Source organism: Colobus angolensis, unplaced genomic scaffold (assembly GCF_000951035.1).
Source record: "Colobus angolensis palliatus isolate OR3802 unplaced genomic scaffold, Cang.pa_1.0 Scaffold229, whole genome shotgun sequence".
Taxonomy (NCBI): domain Eukaryota; kingdom Metazoa; phylum Chordata; class Mammalia; order Primates; family Cercopithecidae; genus Colobus; species Colobus angolensis.
In genome coordinates, this window is record NW_012115477.1 from 2,972,786 (window position 1) to 2,995,371 (window position 22,586).

The 22,586-nt window shown below is 35.8% G+C and overlaps 1 protein-coding gene across 2 annotated transcripts in view; it reads left to right on the plus strand.

Annotated features, from left to right (window-relative positions):
- ITGB8 (integrin, beta 8) overlaps positions 1–22,586 on the plus strand; it is an 85,406-nt gene that overhangs the window by 37,308 nt on the left and 25,512 nt on the right. For both annotated transcript variants that reach the window (XM_011944165.1, XM_011944164.1), the window contains 3 exons: positions 11,300–11,546; positions 12,918–13,083; positions 13,987–14,145. In XM_011944165.1, coding sequence (XP_011799555.1) covers positions 11,317–11,546; positions 12,918–13,083; positions 13,987–14,145 — 555 coding nt within the window. In that variant the 5' untranslated portion in view covers positions 11,300–11,316. The remainder of the gene's footprint in view (positions 1–11,299; positions 11,547–12,917; positions 13,084–13,986; positions 14,146–22,586) is intronic.

Genomic DNA, 22,586 nt, shown 5'->3' on the forward strand with positions numbered 1-22,586 from the left:
GACATTGTGAGCAACAGTTGCAAAGGAATATACGAAAATGAAAGTAATTAGATTGGTAAGATTGTAGCTAGTCTCACCTTCCATTGCAAAAAAGTATTTAGTGTGGTAAATATATTCTTTTTTAGAAAAAGAGAAAGAGAGAGGGTGAAACAAAAATTATATGCTCTTGTTCACCTAATTCCAATTTAATGCATCCACTAAACTTTGCCCTTAGATATTCCTATAATTACACATGCCTCTCTCGTCTGTGTTTTCTTTTGCCTTTTTCTTAGTACTGGAAAGTTTGAACATTATCCCTAAGGTGTTAACCATGTTTAGCTCTTTTTTTGTGTAATTTGTATCTCCATACAAATATGCCTGTTTTTCTAATTGAATGCCAATTTTCAGCAGCTTATATATAAAGCTTACCATATATCACTTGCCTCTAGTAAATATGACTACATCCTTAAAATTGTTTTATTCTTTTTTAAATTCTTGAGATTTGACAATTATAAGCTGAATTTTATTTATTTATTTTTCTTATGCTTCTTCGTGAACACTGAATATAAGCTGCATTTTAATGTTATAGTTGCCCAACCATCTTTAATGATTTTTTTCTTTTCCTGTTATCCTAATAGGTTTGTAGTCCTAGTTTTTCTGATCTATATGAGCCTGAGATTACTTCTAACATCCCCAATTTCTTATGCATTTCCATATCCCCAGCAAGACTATAAACTAAAGCCTTTACATTATTAATCTACCTGATTCTTCAGGATCTTAATCCAGGCCATCGTCCCTTTCTGCACACATGTAATTCCATTATATTTCAGCTTTCATACTCAAATGAGTCTGGAAATACTTCCCAGTTCACACTTGAATTTAAGAGTAAGTTGTTAATATCATCTTTCCTGCAAATCTTTCAGAATTCTCAGTACCTGCCTCTTCACTCTTCATTTTCCTTCAACAGGATTTTCAAAATAGCAGAATTGAAAAACCCACACCTTAATATTTGCACATGAAGTAAATAGGAATTATATAATAGAATAGAAAAATAATTAATTAACAATCTCTTAGTCTGTTTGGCTGCTATAGCAAAGTACCATAGATTGGGTGGTATACACAACAGTTTATTTTCTCATGGTTCTAGGGGATGGAAAGTCCAAGATCAAGGTGCTAGTGGATTTGGTTACTGGTGAGAAGTCTCATCCTGGCTTGCTATGTCCACACAGGGCAGACAGAAAGTGATAAAGAGAGAGAACACACATGCACAAGAGTGAGAGAGTGAAAGCTCTACAGTATCTCTTCTTAGAAGGGCACTAATCCCATCGTGTGGGCTCCATCCTCATGACCTCATCTAAACCTAATCACATCTCCCAGAGACCCCCTATTCAAATACCATCACATTGGAGGTTAGGGCTCCAACAAATGAATTTTTCAGAACACAATTCAGCCAATAGCATTTGATACATAAATAATATTTTCAAAAGTCCATGGAATATTTTTAGAAATGAATTATGCTTTAGGCAGGAAAACACAATTATAAAAATAAAACTGTTCTTATATGCCAATATCTATAAGCATGGCATAATAAAAATTTAAATCAATACAAAATGATAAATAAAATATTAAATAATGGCAAGTTTCAGAGAAGCCTCTCCTAAATAATTCTATCTCCAAGAATAAATTGAAACTCTAGTCCTATAAGCCAATAATAACAGTAACAAGACTTCAAAATATACGGGTTGTTACTGAAGTTGTTGTTAGGAAAATTCACAACTTTAAGTGATTTTATTATTAAAGAAAAATGAATCCAGATGAACTAAGCATTCAAAGATATAAGAACAAGATAAACAAAAAAATTCATAAGAAAAACAGAAAAGAGTTCCTAAATTTAATAACAAAGCAGAATTAATGAAATGAAAAATAGGAAAAAAAGAATAAAATGAATGTATAAATCCAAGAGCTGGTTCTCTGTAAAGTCTAATAAAATAGATAAATTATTGGCAAATCTAATTAAGAAAAGAGGACAAAAATCAAATAACCTAATTATATAAACCATAATTATAGAAAAAAATTCAGAAAGTAGCCTTTAAGAAATATTAAGTATAAAAATCTATGACAAACTGTTTAAATCTTGATAATATAGATAATTTTCTAGGAAAATATGTCTAAAATTGACTCAAGATAGAGAACCCTAAGAAACCTAATATACAAGAAGTTTAAAAAGTTATAAATGTTTATAATTATAAAAATTATAATTACCTCCCTTAATAAGCACTACTCCCTAAAGACATTAGGTCTAAATGCTTTCATGAGAAGAAATGTTTCGTGTTCACTCAAATACTGAAGGAATACATTATCTCTGTGGTATATAAACTCTTATATCACTTTATTGATTGACTGATTGATTGTTGTCATTATTATTATTTTGAGACGGAGTCTCTCTCTGTCACCCAGGGTGGAGTACAGTGGTGCGATCTCAGCTCGCTACAACCTCTGCCTCCCAGGTTCAAGCGATTCTCCTGCCTCAGCCCCCTGAATAGCTGAGATTACAGGCGCCTGCCACCATGCCCAGCAATTTTGTTTTTGTATTTTAAGTAGAGACAGGGTTTCACCTTGTTGGCCAGGCTGGTCTCGAACTGCTGAACTCAGGTGATCTGCCCGCCTCAGCTTCCCAAAGTGCTGGGATTTCAGGAGTGAGCCATTGAGCCCGGCCTAAACTATTCCATCACTTTAGAGGATGCCTAGAAGCTACTTAATTATTACAAGGTTAGCATAACCCTGTTATCAAATTCTTAATAAAATTTTAGCAAATCAAATTAACTGTATGTGATAAGAAGAACAATATCACCAAACAAATAGACTTAAGCTAGAAAACGAAAGATAGTTGATTTTTGGAATTGATTTATTTTTATGATGTTAGTTTGCCAAAAAGAGATAAAACATTGCTATCTCAATAGATAACAAAAAATCATTCAATAAAACTTAGTGCCCATTTCTGACAAAACCAAAATTGAAGAATACTCCCTTAGGATATGTTAAAATCCTTCTCAAAAGTATACATAAATATGATTAGGTTTTTAAAAATTAAATAAGAGTTATAAACATTTTGAAAAGATAAAGCAAAATTATCATGCCGTGAAGCAAATCAAGTAAAACTAACTAATGAATTTTTTAAAATTTTACTCTGGCAGGTTGTTTTTTAAAATATTCAAAAATCAGTGAATTTCCTTTGTAATATTAAATACAATGAAGAAAAATGATCAATTGCGTGATTATCTCATAAAAGCAACCTAGAATGTAAACTGTTTAGGAATAAACTTTTAAAAAAGTATAAGATCTGGGAGGGGAGAGGGATGGCATTGGGAGTTATACCTGATGTAAATGACGAGTTGATGGGTGCTGATGAATTGATGGGTGCATCACACCAACATGGCACAAGTATACATATGTAACAAACCTGCACATTGTGCACATGTACCCTAGAACTTAAAGTATAATAAAAAATCGTAATAATAATAAAAAGTATAAGATCCATTGTGCTGCTTAATAGAAGATATGCATAAATGGAGAAGAATTTTATGCTCCTGAATATAATAGCATAATAATGTCAGTTCTCTATAAATATAGTCTATAAATATAACAAAGTCCAAGTGAATCAATAAATGTGAGACAATCAATCCCAATCAAATCTGAATGAAGTTTTTTAAAACACATCTTCACTGAAACTTATTATGCATGTATCTTTGTATATAACCACATATCTCTTTAGCATGCATTCCTGGCAGTAGAAATGCTAGGTCAAATGTATGACAATGTACTTACTTTTTAACGTATATTGTTTCATTATTCACAAAAAAATTCGATGTTCAGTTTAGCCTTTCATTAGTCAACCATGCCTGCTTTCATTCTTTTTAATGTCTGCTATTTGTTTAGTCCATTAGCTGTTTTCTTTTCCCTTTTTCCTAGAACTAGAAAGTTTAAACATTTTTCCTAAGCTGTTAATCATCTTCGTCTCTCTTTTTTTGTGTGTGATTTGTGTCTCCATACAAATATGCCTATTTTTCTAATTGAATCTTAATTTTTAGCAGTTTATTATATATTATTTGCCTATTATAAATATAAGTATATTCGGCCGGGCGCGGTGGCTCAAGCCTGTAATCCCAGCACTTTGGGAGGCCGAGACGGGCGGATCACGAGGTCAGGAGATCGAGACCATCCTGGCTAACACGGTGAGACCCCGTCTCTACTAAAAAATACAAAAATCTAGCCGGGCGAGGTGGCGGGCGCCTGTAGTCCCAGCTACTCCGGAGGCTGAGGCAGGAGAATGGCGTGAACCCGGGAGGCGGAGCTTGCAGTGAGCTGAGATCCGGCCACTGCACTCCAGCCTGGGTGACAGAGCGAGACTCCGTCTCAAAAAAAAAAAAAAAAAAAAGTATATTCTTTTAAATGTCTTGCTCTTTTTTAAATACACAAGTATGAAAATTATCAGTTGCATTTTTTCTACCGTTATGTCACAAATAATTTATACACTTCAGTGAGTTTAGCTTGTTCTTTTTTGTAGATATAATGATGATTTAGTCCTTCTGAGACTATAAATGAACAGTTCAAAAGTTGGAAAATTGTTTCAGTGCTATAGACAAGCAATGATAGTGATAATGACACAGGAGAAAGCCTGGTAAACTTGAGGAGAATGGAGAGGTGGAATCCACAGGAGTTGGTGACTGATGGGCCATGTGGGACTCCCAGGATCTGGCAAGCAACATAGTGTGGCAGGGAATTCTGCTCCTTATGAATGGAGTGGTGTTGATTTAAACTGGGATGTCTTAAGTTGAGAGAGAGAGACTTAGCTATATGAGTCTGAAGCTCAGGGGAGAGATAGGACTTGGAGATAGAAGAGAAACAGGAGACATCAAAAGGAGATGGTAAGTGAACGCAGTGGGGAAGAGATCATTGGGAGTAGGAGAGTGAAAAAAGAGAAATAATTTTATGTCAGTCATTGCAGAGCTTGAGTTTATTAAATTTCCCGCTACTACTTGAATTTCTATGTGCAAATTAGCATAATTGTCTAATGTGTGTAAGTCATCTTTCCCACATAGTTGTGAGCTCCGTGTGGCAGAACTAGTTTGTAATCCCCAGGTATAGCAAATATTTATTAAATTAAACTGAAAATAAGTTCTTAAAAATGAATTTGACATCAAAGACATATCCGTCTTAGGGCATAATATATAAAGCTAAATTCTGGCAACCCCAGATATATAGAAACATATTCCATGATGTAAAAGTCCTTTTCACCATGAGTTTAATCAGAGTCAAGGGCTTGATATAATGCATACCTAAGTGGAAAATGCATGGAGCTCTTAATATTAACTTTGATTTATCACTTTATTCTTCTCTGATAAAAATTTATGACTTCCAATGTAGCCTCTGTTAAGAATTTTTCAAGAATATATTCACTACATCATATCCTGACTAGGTTTCTTAAAAATGTTAGTAGGACTATATTTTAATTGAATGTTTTAAATGACATTTTAAAAATGACATTTTCTTTAATTTTCACTTTTTAAATTATACCTTTTTCTTATTTTCACCTATGAATCTTATGGAAAATGATAACAGAAGTAGATTATTGACCCTAGTTGATGTTCTCTAAGGAAACTGGTTATTAACTCTTTAGGAAAATAGGAGAGAGAAGGGAATTGTCTAATTCTAATTTAGAAATAATACAATGTATAGGATAAGGATTAGTTTAACCTATGTTTCACTAACTTAAGAAAATGTTTCAAACTTGGTTCATTTTAACAATAGGCAAAAAGAATCTTCTAATTTAGTGTAGATTTAGCAAGATTTTCCAGATATGCCTTACCTCTTTCTTAATTTCAAAATTTAGAAAACAAAAGAGAACTTGCTGGCACACATTCCTCACTTTATTTCCCACAGAAATTAGAAAATGTACTGGAGTCTGTACCTTGCCATTATAAACTGATCCCATTTGGGGGCCCTTCTCCTTCCACTGCTGAAGTATAATGAATAGAAATTGGCTTATAATTCTTCCACTTCCAGTTTTCCACATTTTCTCTTGGTTTTAAAATTTCATCTTATGCAGAATGCTTTTTACTTATCTTTTCCTAGTGTGCAGTCATGTTTGTTGTGCCCAGTACATCAGGGATGCTCACACCATTCTTTGAGTAGTTTAAAAACTCATTTTAACCACTTTTTATTCTTTGTATTCAAACCAATCATTGGCAATAGCTCTAAGTAGGTAAATAACTCTCCCCCATGTCTTCTTTCTAATTCTGTCCCAGACTCACTTCTTCCCTTTAAAGTTAGTGGAAGGAAATGAGGGTCTGAGTCCTTAGAATCTCAAAAGGCACGAGGATAAAGCTTTCCTGGAGATAATATAAGTGGTGGCAGGAACATTTGGGAGCCAGATGATACTGTTTTCCTCTTAGAGAAACTCTGTGAAAGCTCTCCCTACACTGTGGGAAATAATTCTAGATACTGACTTCTTTCTGTAGTAAATATGTGGGCCCTTTGAAATGTTGTACCAAAATGTGCTTCAAATATAGTTTAGTTATAAAACATTTATGGGTGAATATGTATGTGCCAACTACATAGGCTTCAGAGATGAAGAAACAGTTCTTACCCTAGTGTTGCTTAAAATCTAGTAGTAGTAAGTAATAATTACTAACATATGGATTTACTGTATATGCAATACTATGGTAAATATTTTACATAGATTATCTTATGTAGTAGCTCTTAGCTGCTAAAAAAAAAAAAGAAAGAAAGAAAGATAAAGATGCCCAGTCTAGAATCTCATAATTATATGGTAAACACTAAAATGGTGGTATGATCCAGTTGCCATGGAAACACAGGGGCGGGGCCCTCAGCTCAGTTTAGGAAGGAGCAGATTAGTGAGTGGCGTCTTTAACTGGTAATTACATGAAGAAGAAGAGGTTGGGCCACCACAGGCACAGGAAGGACCACAAGCAGGGCATAGGAGTATGCATTTGTAGGGTGTATATGGGGAAATTAAAGCAGATTTGTTTTGCTAGAGCTAAAGATGTAGGCAAGAGTAAGTATTATGTAGGAACTTTGATCTGATGTGTTTAGCCATTGGGCATTGGCCATCTGGTGGAGAGCTGTTGACAAAACATAAGCAATTTTAAATTTTGAAAAGACAGATTTGGTGGTATAGATAATGATGGCAGGAAAATGAAATGATAGAGGTAGACAAATAAAGAGGTTATAGAAATAATCCAGGCAAAAAGACAAGAAGGGCAAGGGTGGATAGGAATGTATCCCAGTATTCTGGCATGCTAGAGGAGTTCAATTGAAATGTTTAACTTGACGAATAATAGGTAAGGAGAGTGAGTGAAAACTAAACTACTAGATTCTCGACTCTTAAACCCTTCACTGGGTCAAAAGTAATAAGTTTGAACTATAGTGTTGAAATTAACCTGATTCTACCCTGTGTTGAAATTCTACATTCATAAAGGTAAAAAAAAAGAAGGAAATGTTATGGTCGGCCCCAAATTACAGTCAATTATAACTATTTTCCCCAAAGTTGGCCTTACCTATGTTTAGTGGTAAGAATTGATTGTTTAACATAGGAAAAATTGGTGAGATAATGTGATTCGAATTCCAAAAAAAAAAAAAAAAGGAAAATTAGCTCTGCATTCAGAAGAACTGAATGATATTTTAAAGCCATTCACATAAACACATACCCAAATAGATTCTTCACATTTACTTGTATTCCAAAAACAGAAAACTATTGAAAAGAATGCAGTATGGTAGCAAAGTACATAAACAAAAGAGCAAATGAAGCATCACCAGAATTTTGTTTTCTGTTGTAGAAACTTACTTAGGTTACTTTCTGAGACTGGCAAATAAAGATCCCAGAAATGTAAAGTAATAATTCCTTTTATCTTCAACACCCAAATCCCCTAAAATGACAAGAACAGCTACAATTAAGTTAATGTGAAATTAAAAAGGGAACACTGACATATCGTCTATTAATATTCAATATAAATATTAACCCATGGTACCTTACAACTAAAAATATCTGGAGAGCACCTGCCAGGTTAAGTTTAATTTTTATATAACAAACCCAGTTGCATATAACTGTTTAATAATTCCTGATAGCTGGAATAGCCCAGATAGTTGTAAAGTATTAATAGAAATATATTCAACAGGGCTTGTGCAAAATTAATAAAATTCTTTAGGTAAAATGGCTTTGAAAATCATATATTATGCTTGAGGAGGAGTGAATGTGGGAGGGAGTTATTGTAGTGGGGCTTGTCCTACTTGGGAGGAAGGAGGAAAAGTGAGGAGCAATCATTCCCCCTCCCTTCCCTCCCCTCCCTAAAATTCCCAGGCTCTTTGTTTAAAACCAATGGATATTGCCATTAAGCATGTGATGAAACTGAGGGTGCTGTCCCTGTCAGGGCAGAGATCTATGGTCTATCCGGACATTTCTGCTGTCCTTTTCATATAGCCACGTCCCCATGCCAACTAGAGTTCCTTTGGTAATAATTCTGAAACCACTGATGGGAAGTGGAGATTTTCCTGGAAACCCTGACATGGGTCATAGTACTTCATTAATTAAATCATTTCCAGGGTCACTCTGAGCCCCTGTTTTGTACCCTATTCCATTTCTCCTCCAAAATTATGCCCAGGCATCTTGTCCAAAATAGTTTATAAGTGGCTCTACGATGAGATCACGTACAAAAGTTAAGTGAGGACGTTAACTAGGGACACAATATCCACAGTGCCACAAAAAGGTATTTCTATGTCCTCTTACTGTGGAATACTGATGCCTAGGACACCTGCTCCCCAGAGTTTTCTCCTTTATTTATAATTATACAATCCAAAGCCAACTTGAGAGCATATTATGAGGAACATCTCAAACTGATGGGCGTGACATGGTAATCCAAGCTTGACCCCTTTGGTTTCCTCCTTATCAAGCAGAGCACGATTTGGGGTCAGCCTATCTAGGTCTATTTACCTTGAATTGACTACTTAAAACTAGACTCTCACAGCAAGCTCAGGGGTCTCGCAGTGTAAAAATATTGATTATTATTCTTGCCAGCAATTACTAAAAGGCCTGTGTATGGAAATACTCTCTTTTCCTCTTTATTAGAAACTTCTCTGCTGAGGCCTCAGCTGACCCCGGTATACGTGCTAAGGCCAGAATCTATAGAATCCAAAATCAAGGCACAGCAGCCAACACTCTCACACCCCAAACATTTGGCAGTGCTTTCTCACAGTCTTCTTCTTTGCTGAGGCCAGTGAGACCAGAATTTGCTTGCTAGGCTATGAGCAGCTGGTTTCAGCTGAGCGCCTTTGTGTGGCTAGCATTTGGTTGGAGGGCCCTGAATAGCTTACCTCCAAGGACTGTGCCTTTGCTGATGCCACACAGGCTCTGGTTGTTTGCTAAGGTCACCGACCCATGCCTTTGCTGGGTCCCTGGCACAATATGCTGACCATCTATTACATTTAGCAATACCTCTGAAAACAGCCATTCATCTTTAGACAGAGCCACCATAAACTGCAGCGATTCACCAACATAAAAATACCACAATACTATGTGACCAGTTTACAAAAACAACCTTTTTCAAATCTACAAAGATGGCAATACTTTTCATCAACAGCAGTTCACCTAGAGAGAGTCGACACTTTGGGTCTGAGTGAAAAACCAAAAACACTGATCCACACGTCAAGGTTCAAGTCCCTGCACATGAGTCGCTCTCCCAGTAGTGCTGAATTTCTACTTCTCATCAATCTGGCCCAGTGTACCAGTGTCTAACATTCCCCTGAATTTAATTTCTCCACTCAAATTGCAGAACACTGCCACAGGAACAGGTCTTTCTGTCAACAGAAGCCCAAAAGCAGAGCAGAATATAGGATATGCTCTCTGGAGGCAGCCTAACTTCTGAAGGCAAGGGATGAGAGAATGGAGTGGTCTGGGCCACGCATGCCCTATTTCTCCTTTCAAATATGCGCCAAAACCTAGGAGCATTACACTATAGGGGTTGCCTGCACAAAAAAAGCAAATTAGGAATGAGTAGTCCCTTTCTCCCATAATTATTATTATATACCAGCAAAACCTTATTATTTTGAATACAGTAGGTAATTTGGCTGAAAAACATCTGATTTGTGAAATAACTGAAAAGAAAATATTGCTATTTTATACTAACACCAAAAATATAATTTGATAAATTAGAAGGTTCTTTAAGTAAATTATGTATACAAAAGATGTTTATTTTAAAAATGTCTTCCATTCAGAATATTCTTATGGAAAAATAATGACTTAAAAAGCATTTGCTTAATAGTTTCAAAAAGTAAAATTTACAAATTATGAATTGCTTACATTTAAATAGATGCCTTTTCACCATATACTTTAAATTAAAAGTGGAGGTACCAACTCTATAGAGGGTTGGGGGAATAACCCAGGTCCTTGTATCTAATAGTAATATGACAGAGAACTAAATAAAATTGTAGTTCCCTGCGGGGACTCCCAGCATCTGTCCTTGTGGCAGCCCCCTCTTCTCATCCAGTTGTTCTGTCCACAGCGGGTGCCTCACTCATGGGGCCCCTCCTCAGCATGTGAACACCCACTGTGTGTTGGACAAATGCTGACCCCTACCTGCCCCAGGTCCTCCATGTGGCACTGCAGGGCACCATTCTTTAGCCCACTGTCTCATTCCTTCTCTTGGCTAACTGATGGGAAGAATCTTATCAATTAACTAGTGGCGAAGTACTAATTATTTTGAATAACTTGCTGTACTACACAGTACTAGAGTTTTCTCATCTCCTGTGTAAATACACTTTAACCCAAAAGAATGAATTTATAACTTCATCCAATAAGAGATCATTTTAAAAAATATACCTTCCCAGTTTTCCTCAAGTCATTCCACAAGTACAGCCCCCTCACTGTCTTGAGATAGAATGCCGCTTGCTTGTTTGCACTGTGTTTTTCTAGCTACTAAGGCAATGGAGGTTCATATAATGATACGATACCCTGTTACATTTATATGGAGCTGGCCCATTTGTTATTATCCCTATTCAGCCTATAGAATTGTGGGAAATGAACTGTAGGACTTGGGACTAATAAATTGGTATGATTTTCAAATTGCCTTATAATTATACTACAATAGTAATCATACTATAATTATTATAATTATACTAGAATATTCCAAAATTTATGTGCACATTTGTGATGATTGTGCTAGGTGCTAGAATGTGACTAATTTATTGAGAGCTTATCCTGAAAAGTTTAAAATGAAGACTACATGACGTTTTTCTTCTATTGAACTAGGAGCTGAAGCTAATTTTATGCTGAAAATTCATCCTCTGAAGAAATATCCTGTGGATCTTTATTATCTGGTTGATGTCTCAGCATCAATGCACAATAATATAGAAAAATTAAATTCCGTTGGCAACGATTTATCTAGAAAAATGGCATTTTTCTCCCGTGACTTTCGCCTTGGATTTGGTTCATACGTTGATAAAACAGTTTCACCATACATTAGCATCCACCCCGAAAGAATTCATAATCAATGCAGGTATCTAGGGTTTGATGAGGGTACGCTAAATTAATTTTTCGCTTATAAAATCTCGCTTTGTTTTTAATGTAAAGAACTCACCAAGTTTTATATTTTTGTCTTATAAAATAAGAATAAAAATATTTGGTGAGGTGGGAAAGTTTGTTCATATCTGAAAACTTCTGAGACGACCTGTAGATTGGGCTTTTTATTTTCTATTTCTTTAAATATTTAGTTAGTTTTTATCACCAAAAACAAACAAACAAACAAAAAACCATGCCTAATGTTAGTAGCTTTGAATGAAGCTTCAATAGTTAGGCTGCCATGTATATAAATACCTCTTTGGAAATGTTGTATTTTTATGCTTGGATTGCTCCAAAGTTGCTGAATTATGATTTGATACATTTCAAAGAGTTTGTGCCAACACGTCATCTATCTCTCCAATACCGTACTGTGACTGGGGATAATGATGTTGCCTATGATGTGACTACAAAGAAAGCTCAGCTATCACAAAAAAGTGGGTCAAAAGATGAGAATTTGACGCTTAGAAAGAGCCTTTTTTCTTATCATTTTAGAATTCTTATTCTAAATAACAGATGTCCCACTATGAAAGAAGAATCAACTTTAAAAATACAAGTGTCTCACACAATATTGCCATTAGCCTGTTGAATTTTCAGAAAAATAAATCCGTTTGGATCTTTTTTCATAAAAGACTTTATCTTTCTTGCTTCTACCAATTCCTTAGATTACCTTACAATATACATTCCAATTTACCGAAACAGCCCTGTCATCTGTTGTACCAGAACAGGATTGATGCATCCACTAATGGAGTTTCATAAGCCTTCTTGAGGTGAATGTACCAGAGGAATCATTCTTACTTTCTGGATATCATGGATTCTCAAAATACTTTTAATGAATTTTGATTGTTCATCAATAATTCCACCAAGCATCATTTTAAAAATTAGTGCAGTATTAAAAAACAAACAGTATTATCATATTTCAACTAAATTCCTCAAAAGCGTTTTCCAAAAGTGTTTCTCAGCTGTTCAATGATAAGAAATCACTGCACATTCTTATATTCACCTTAAAAATTCACAGTGCAGATTAAATATTGAAAGCCCTTAACTGTCCTATATTAACAAACACGTTTAATCATCTATATTTTTTTGAATGCCAACTGCTTATAGTCTTATTTCCTACTTGCAAAGAAATGATCATCAATATTGAACTTCTCTCTAATCTTATAAGCACAGATTTTTGTCTTATAAAATTTCCCTGGCACAAAAGAAATACTCCCTTTTCACACAACTGTACAATTTTACTGTAAAGTATTCTAGAATGCTTAAGAAAGAAGAGCAAAATAAACTTTACACTTCTTCTTTTCCCATATAGTGACTACAATTTAGACTGCATGCCTCCCCATGGATACATCCATGTGCTGTCTTTGACAGAGAACATCACTGAGTTTGAGAAAGCAATTCACAGACAGAAGATCTCTGGAAACATAGATACACCGGAAGGAGGTTTTGACGCCATGCTTCAGGCAGCTGTCTGTGAAGTAAGACGTTTCACATTATTAAGTGTTTGCTAAGATGCAAAACTTTCAAAGGATTTAGAATTTTTGTTTTCTCTTTGATTTGAGGAGTGAAAACACAGTGTAGAAGAAAACATATCTTACTATCTCTTACTCCTCACCAAGGTGATTCATTTTGGTATGTGTTTGGGACAGAGGGGCTAAATTTGGGGAGGGATTTAAATAGGAAAAGATAAAAGGGAAGGAAAAGGTTATGCACGTGAAAATTCTTTCCAAAAGGGCTTCTTCTCTCATGCGCCACACTCCAAGGAGGAACTAGAAGTAGATTGTTGCCCTCCTCACTTCAGCTTGTTCGCCTCCTTTTTTTTTTTTTTTGAGATGGAGTCTCGCTCTGTTTCCCAGGCTGGAGTGCAGTGGCGCAATCTCGGATCTCGGTTCACTGCAAGCTCTGCCTCCCGGGTTCACACCATTCTCCTGCCTCAGCCTCCCTAGAAGTGCCCGCCACCACACCCCGCTCATTCTTTTTTTTTTTTTTTGTATTTTTAGTAGAGACGGGGTTTCACCGTGTTAGCCAGGGTGGTCTCGATCTCCTGACCTCGTGATCTGCCCGCCTCGGCCTCCCAAAGTGCTGGGATTACAGGCATGAGCCACTGCACCCAGCCTCTCCTACTTTTTAATCTTTCTTATTCTTCCTCCACTGGAACACTAAAAATCTCTAGCCAGGAACCAGTGTGGTTACATGGCTGTGGGAAAATAGAGGATGTACAAATGAAAGTTAAAGCTATTTATGCAGCAGCGTTGTACCCATGCACATTGTTCTAGCCTGACTTAATGTTCATCGACTCAAACATGATGTTTACTTGAGGTAAAAACCACAGTACAGATCTATGTTATTGTACAAAGTCTAATTACATGTTTATTTTTAAGAGTCATATTGGATGGCGAAAAGAGGCTAAAAGATTGCTGCTGGTGATGACAGATCAGACATCTCATCTTGCTCTTGATAGCAAATTGGCAGGCATAGTGGTGCCCAATGACGGAAACTGCCATCTGAAAAACAATGTCTACGTCAAATCGACAACCATGGTAATGTAGCAGTAGCCCCTTAATAGATATGACTCTTTTGGCTAAAGTACAGTTTTAAATTGGCAACTCCACTATTTTTGTACCAGGAAATTACCTAAAAAAGAAACAAGGATAAGCCATGAGAGAGAATTTAGGAAACAGTGCAATCTATAAATACTGATCAATAAAATATATGAATTAAACACTTTGACAATTTCTAGTAGCTAACTCTTTGATGAATGACAAAGCACAGTATAATTTTTGAAAATAAAAATGATGCAAGATTTTACTTTTTATGTAATTCTAGGACAAGGGAAAAAGTATACCTTTGCTTTATACAAACAGACCAGTTCTACAGGGTCGATATCTACAAACATTTTAAGGAGGAAGCCTCACACTACAGTAGGTAGAAACTAAATAGAAACCAAGGAAAGAAGACAAGAGAGTAAAACAAAGCAGGCTTTCTCTATTTTGTACCTTACTTCTCTCTGCATCTTATCTATTTAAGGTCTCTTTTTAAGTGACTATCTGGCTTGCTTCCTGAGGGTTAGTATAAGCTCTGAATCATATATTTAATATAATCACCTAGAACCATATCTTCCCTGGCATTATCTAATTCTAGTTGTGAAGAATCAACAGCCCAAAGCATCATTTACTTCTGATGTTGACACTTATTTATATATTCTTGCATATGTTAAAACAGAACCTCTCCAACTTCAGTTCAGGAGACCCTAGTCTCTCAGTGATTTTATTCCATGACACTCGTGGGTCAAAAGAAATACCTAATAGTTCTGTTTTTTAAGTGGTTAAGTCCAAATAACTCAACTATTTTTGTCTTAACAACTTAGTAGCTCCTTAAAAATAATACAGATGTATCAAATGTAGAGAGACATGTTTCAGTTTTAGTAAGTAACTTACGAAGAGAAATTTTCAAATCCTGAAATAAGATTGGTCATCACTACCCTGATTTCTTCTTCCATGTTGATTTTCAAGTTGACCAGCTCAGCAAAGATTAATGTCGTTTAAAAGAAGAAGACCGAATGTAATCTTAAAACCATCAACTCCCTCCAACTAGTTCTTCATTGGTACCTGATACATGCTGAATGTCACTGTATTTCTCTTGAAGATTTAAATTATTTCCTGCCACCCTTCAGAGTGTGCTGCAGTGCACCAAGACACCCCACACACAGTTTGGGAATCACAGTATCTGAAGCATGAAAATTATGCTGAAATTTGTGTGGTTCCCATGGGTAAATTTTAAACAGATCACCAGTCCATCTGCAAAACCCTACCAGATATGTTGAAATTCTAGAGTGGCAATTGTATTACCATATGAAACAAGTTCAACCCTTGGTCATTTTAGTTTCTTGAAAGTAGTATCAAAATATAAACATTTTAAAAGGTAACTAGAGATTGAATTCAAAAATTCAAGAATTGGAGTTATTCCAATAGTGTCTTTCCCTAATTCTCTTCTACTCAGCCTTATTTGACTTTGACAGACCCACCTACTTCTACTTAGTCATTTCTTATCTACACTTCCTTCTATTTACCCTCTTTTGATCAGTGGTAGAGTTCTAATTTATGTATTGGGGAGTAGGAGAGGGTATAGGAAGAATTATTCTATTGTGAGACAAAGAGAAGGTTTTTATTTTTTAAGAAGAAATAACAATGACATTATTCTCAAATTGTATTATTCTTTTGAAGTTTTGCCAAGTCATTGAAGTCATCTCTCCATAATTGTATTTGAAAGGATACTATTGCTCATCTAGGGAGGATTTCCTAGGCAAAGAAATGCTGTAATAATTTCAGACATATACCACGTTATAGAACCTTATGGAAATAAGTTATAAGTCCAGTCGAATTTTAGATAGGGCTTGGATTCTTATGATATCAGGACATTGGATGATTACATCAATAACTTATTTTACCTTCTTGGTCATTGTTCCCAGTATTTGAAGGAATGACCCTTCCACATGTCACTGCTGTAGTATATTAAGTAATCCAAGGAATAATGTGTTTGTTAACACCTTAGAAGGATACTTTTATTTTATTTACCCCAGGTCTTTGTTTTAAGGGATTATCTTCCTAAAAATTCTCATTCCCTTCATTTGTAGGGTCACTGCCTACATGTTAGGTAAAAGAAGCTGAAGCATTTTGATTGATCCTTTGACCATGAATTTATATATTCAAGATGTGCTACTGCTTTGGAACCTTCTGTATTGAAAGCTACCTTGACTTTGACTCTAGGCATATTTATTTGTGCGTTTTAAAACGACCTCTATCCTCCCCTATTTGGCCATTATGGAGGAATTTTAAATTTTGTATAAGACAAGTAATCAAACACTTTGCTTCTTGGCTTTATCTCCAGCAGCCAATGCCAGTAATGTTGAATGCTATCTGAGCTTCTTGGTTCAAGACTCTGAACCAAGATTTTTGGGCTTTGTATTTATAAAAGGAAATAATTGATTTAAAAAAACCCTTTGTATGTCTAAATTACATGGGACAGAGTTCTGTTGCTTATACATACAACTATTTCCTGAAGGTCAATGTGAAACCTAGACTAATAAAAACTGCCATTTTATTGAGTATGTATTCAACTGAAAGCACTATAGCAATCACTCTGCATACAACATCAAATTTATCTTTACAGCAACTCTATAAGGTAGTTACAATTAGCCTTCTTTTACAAATAGAAGGACTGAGGGTCAGAAAAGCTAGGTAAGTTGCCTGAGGATAAACAGCTAAAACATTAATAAATTACAGAGCTGACCCCAATCCGTCTCAATCTTATATTAAAACCTGCATTCTTTGCCACAGTCTGTCGACTGAAACGTAGAAGAAAAAGAAAAATAACGTTCTTGTTGTCGTTTCTTGTCTTTCTGGTTGCAGTCTTACTTATGAAAGTATAACCAGATGATTTGACTTGCATAAGTTATAAAACACTATATAATATAAAATAATTTATATTTATACGTTGTGATATTTGTATATGGTTCTGGCAAATGATATTACTCTATTGAATAAATTACATTTTCCACTGCTTTTTCTTCAAGATCAAGTGCCAGAATAAAAAAACTTTAGCAGTAATATAGTTTTATAATTTATCCGGTAATAATGACAATTTGAAATGTGACATTCTTTCTAAAATGGCAGATGTTAATACAAAGATTATTAATGGTGTAGTAGATTATTAATACTTAGGGTCTGGAATTTCACCCTGTCTCCCCACCCAGCTTCTCCAGGGTTATTTCCACCCTTAGTCAGATCCCTCCCAGAAACTGATCACCCACCCCTTGGTGGAGGCCAAGAATAGCATGAAGGTCTTCAGTAACAATGAAACGACACCAAGGAACAAGTATGTGGAGGTCATCCAGTGAATCTTATCAATGGGATTTTCAGATGCTGATGTGACTCACAGTTTTAAACAGCGAGATTCAAACTGGCAAGATCCTACCACATTCCTATTGCATGTACAAGTGCATACCATATATTCACTAGTATTTACTGGTTTAGGCTTAGTGTTTTTCCATGCAGCCTTTTATATGCCTCATCACATTATGGCCAGTGATTCTTTATCCCTCCTATCATGTATCTTCTCAGAATCCCCTTACTGTTGGCTTCATAGTTGGTTCCTTTTCCTGCAGGCTCATTTTGATAGACTAGCTGCTGAGTAGATCAGCATCTTATAGTACGGAGGCAGAATTGCAGAAGGCCTATTAGGCATTACAGAACAGTTTTGCTTTCTTACTGGCAAAAATAAAAATAGTCAACACTGTGCCTCTCCTCATGCAACTTTAACATGTACTTGACTTTTAAGTATGCCATTTAGGAAGCTTTCTTTTTACTATGAATCTTAACTACTTGGAATTATACTTAACTTTTCCAGGACTGCAGATGAATAAAGGAGCTTAAGAAGCTACTTTGCTAATGTAGTCCATAACTTTGCTACCTGAGTTAACAAATGTTCATAAAGCTATTACATTTATTCCTTCTGAAAGGGATATTTCTGACATTTTTCAAAGTCTGGAAGACATTTATAACTAATGTTGAGATCAGACAGAATTCCATGTGAGGAGATAATTGTGATCTTTTAATAAAGAGATCTGTTAATTTTGTTTGCTGTTTCCCGACGGAGACATGGCCTTTTCTACCTCAGAAAATGTTAAATCTCTCTCTTTCTCTGCTTCTCAACTTCTTTGTCTCAGACACATACTAATAAAAATGCAAATTCATTGAACACTTATTTTGTGCTCAACTTAAAACAACTAGAAAGTTTTAAGTCCACGTGCAGCTTTTAAAAACGATTGTTCCATCTTTTGGGGCATTTAAAAACTATAAAGTACCTGATTTCAGCTTGCTGAATGATCTGCTTCAAATTGTAAACACCATGAGAACATTTTTGCTTTTTTGTATTTGAGATGGAGTCTCACTGTGTCACCTAGGCTGGAGTACAGTGGCACGATTTTGGCTCACTGCAACCTACGCCTCCCAGGTTCAAGCCATTCTCCTGCCTCAGCCTCCTGAATAGCTGGGACTACAGGCGCCCACCACCGCGCCCGGCTAATTTTTTTTTTTCTTTTTGTATTTTTTAGTAGAGACGGGGTTTCACTGTGTTAGCCAGGCTGGTCTTGATCTCCTGACCTCGTGATCCACCCGCCTCGGCCTCCCAAAGTGCTGGGATTACAGGCGTGAGCCATTGAGCCCGACCTGAGAACATTTTAATAGTACTTTTATAGGAGAACTAATTTGAATACTTCTCATATTCTCAAAAAAAGTGGCCTGGAAAGGATCTCTGCAAACAATATTTAGTTGGAATTATTTTAATTGGAAGCAAAATTGCATGTAGAAATCACCTGTGGCAGACTCAAAGTAGCCTGGCTCTGCTTGTTTGCCTTTCAAATGGGGCAAAATTATGGTTTGCAAAAGTGACACAATAAAATTCAAATTTGATAAAAATTTTTATAGAATGGAATATTCTCATTAAATTAGATATTTTGGGTAAACCTTTTTGTTGCCATTATTATTGAAAACCTTACAAAAATCATCAATGCATACCCTTCTTCAGTAAATACAGTATCGTGATTACAACTGATGTCGTATTTGCCAGGAGCCGCAAACTCAAACATCTCCAGGGCCAGGTAAGAAAGATAAGCAAGTGACATAGGTCAAGGAAAGCACATCCAAGAGCATATCTTGCCTTTAAGAAATACCTCCAAATCTCTGTTAGTAAGCAGTCATTTGTTAAAAACTGTCTTTTCTTGAGCAGACCTATGGTGTTTGTCTCTTTGTGTTCATTTAACACCATCCAACATTCCAGTGAAATGTAGCTATTGCTTTACTTCTGCTTTATAAATGAGGAGGGGAAAAGATGCTAAAGGGATCAGCATCTGGTCTGAAGTCACACACCCCTATACAGCAGTGCCCATAGTAGACTCTAAGCTGCGTAACATGAAACACTTCTCATCATTGGTCTTAATAATTACAGAATGGTAAGTGAAGGCTTTATGAAGTTAACCTATTTAATCTCCACCATCTGAATAGTAGATACTAGTGTTTATATGTGCTTTATACCTATGGAAACTGAATCCCAGAAAGGGTCAGACAGCTGCCCAGTGTCACATAGCTAGTAATTGCAGAGCCAGAAGTTGAAGCCCAGGTGATCTGTTCCAGAGCCCGTGCTAGTGGTGTAGTTCTCAGCTGGAGCGATTTTACCCTCCAGAGGACAATTTCAGGCCCTGAGACATTTTGGCTGTCATAACTATGGAAAGAGGGTGCTACTGGCACCTATTGTGGAGAGACCAGACTGCTGTTAAACATCCTACAATGCACAGGACAGCCCCTTTGTCAAATAAAAAATATACCCAGCCCAAACCGTCAATAGCATCACTCTTGAGAAACCCTGGTCTATGCAGTTATCATGGTACAACTATGTAGATAAAAGATGTAACTATCAGGACAGTTGTTGACTGACACATCATTTGAAGTTTCATCTCTACATAAATCTCTGCTATCTGATTACTTCTGTGCTATATGCCTCTTTCCTCCTCTAAAATATCATGCAGATAATTGAGGTTTTTATTTAAGTTGTTTGGTTTTTATGTCTTATTATAATATTCCATACTGCAAATTTTATATATTCTATTATAAAAATTTGTATTATGGATCTCACTTGTGTAAAGAGAATCTTAAATGCTTTTTTATCCACCTAGATATACACATTATTAAAATTCTACCATACATCTGTACACAGTTATCTCTTTACCCAAAATTGCCCCCAATGAATCTTTCTTACCTCTTCTTTCCTTCTGACATTTATAAGTTACTTCCCACAGCCTTAATTACTTAGCAGCTGTCTTGGCATATTGCTTTCCTTCTCCCTTTTACCCCGAAGTGCTGGTTATCTCTATTAATTATTTTCAGAGTTTACAGAAACAATATGTAATGGGTTAGACAGAGAGGGAGTTGGAGTTCAGGAGCAGTGATGTCACCAGAACAGGAGAGTTGGCTGAGAGGGAACGTGTCTCCTGCTAGTGAAATAAAAGACATAAAAGATAAAATACTTTTTTGAAGATAGGCTGCTTCCTGAAGGAAAGGGGAAGGGGCTTAGGCAATGGTCATTAATCCACAGGTCTCCTGTCAACAGTGGTTTATTTAAACATCTGTTATACATTTGTAATTTTTAAATATCTGCCTTGAGGTACTTGGAATTTTCTTTTAAAAGAGATTTCTCTCTAGGGCTCAAAAAATCTGTTTTTGTAGGCTTGAAAATTCGACTAATCTTTTTTTTTCCTTTTCTTTATTATACTTCAAGTTCTGGGATACATGTGCAGAATATGCAGGTTTGTTACATAGGTATACACGTGCCATGATGGTTTGCTGCACCCATCAACCCGTCACCTACATTAGGTATTTCTCCTAATGTTATCCCTCCTCTAGCTCCTCCACCCCCCAACAGGTCCTGGTGTGTGTTATTCCCCTCTCTGTGGCCATGTGTTCTCATTGTTCATCTCCCACTTATGAGTGAGAACATGTGGTGTTTGTTTTTCTGTTTTTCTGTGTTAGTTGGCTGAGAATGATGGTTTCCAGCTTTATCCATGTCCCTGCAAAGGACATGAACTCATCCTTTTTTATGGCTGCATAGTATTCCTTAGTATATATGTGCCACATTTTCTTTATCCAGTCTATCATTGATGGACATTTAGGTTGCTTTCAAGTCTGCTATTGTGAACAGTACTGCAATGCATGTGTCTTTATAGTAGAATGATTTGTAATCCTTTGGGTATATACCCAGTAATGAGATTGCTGGGTCAAATGGTATTTCTGGTTCTAGATCCTTGAGGAATCGCCACACTGTCTTCCACAATGGCTGAACTAATTTACACTCCCACCAACAATGTACAAGTGTTCCTATTTTTCCACATCCTCTCCCGTATCTGTTGTTTACTGACTTTTTAATGGTCACTATTCTAACTGGCGTGAGATGGTATCTCATTGTGGTTTTGATTTGCATTTCTCTAATTACCATGACTGATCTTCTTAATAAGCTTCTGACCAAACTAGAACTTTCCAGATTTAAGTTTTGTGTATATTTGGTCAAAGTGACTTCCTGTTTTTGGAGACGGGAAGAGATTAAGAAGTTTTCGAAAGCTGCTTACATTTTAGAGTGCCATTTAAATATTGATTTTATGTGAGTTAAGTAAAAGCTGGTTGAAAACATGTATTAAATTTTCGTTAAAATGCAAATGTTTCTAAAAATTAAGAAGGTGAATGCTTGGCAAGCTGTGACTATCTTTTGTCAAAGCAAAAATACTTGAAAAGTAGTTGTTGCCATTTAAAAATATTTCCAATACGGTAGACTTACCTTGCCTCTACTCGTTCTCTTTATTCACTAGCATTATGCAAACTGTCATAAATCTATTTTAAGGTTATGCCTTTTATTAGGAACAAGTAATAAGAATTTAGCTAGCAGAATTTGTGTTTTTGGAGTTTGTTTTTTTCCATTGCTTTAAATTTATATTCTTAAGAATTGCTCTGAGAAAAACTTTTCTTATGCAGATGCACGTGTTAATGCTTTTTAAGTTTCTTGATTAGTTGGTTTCATATCATGTGTAAAGGCAACTCATGAAAATTTGATTTGTTTCTATTGCAGCAATTATAGATGATAGAGAAATAAAGTGTTGTTACTTAGAACTTACGTTATAAATGAAACTAGTTAATTTAGCTCTTTTACCGAGTTCACATAGTTGCCACAATACAGAAATGTTTACCAAGATGGTTTAACAGGATTTTTCCTTAAAGAAAATACAGTTAACATTGGAGAGTGCATTGGGAAGCAAAAACTATGGAGTAATTTGTACTTAAATGTTATGATACTAATTGGGTTCAGTTGCATACTAATCTTTGGCTTATGCCATTAGGCACCAGTGAATGAGGAGAGACTACTACCAGTGAACTTTAGCATC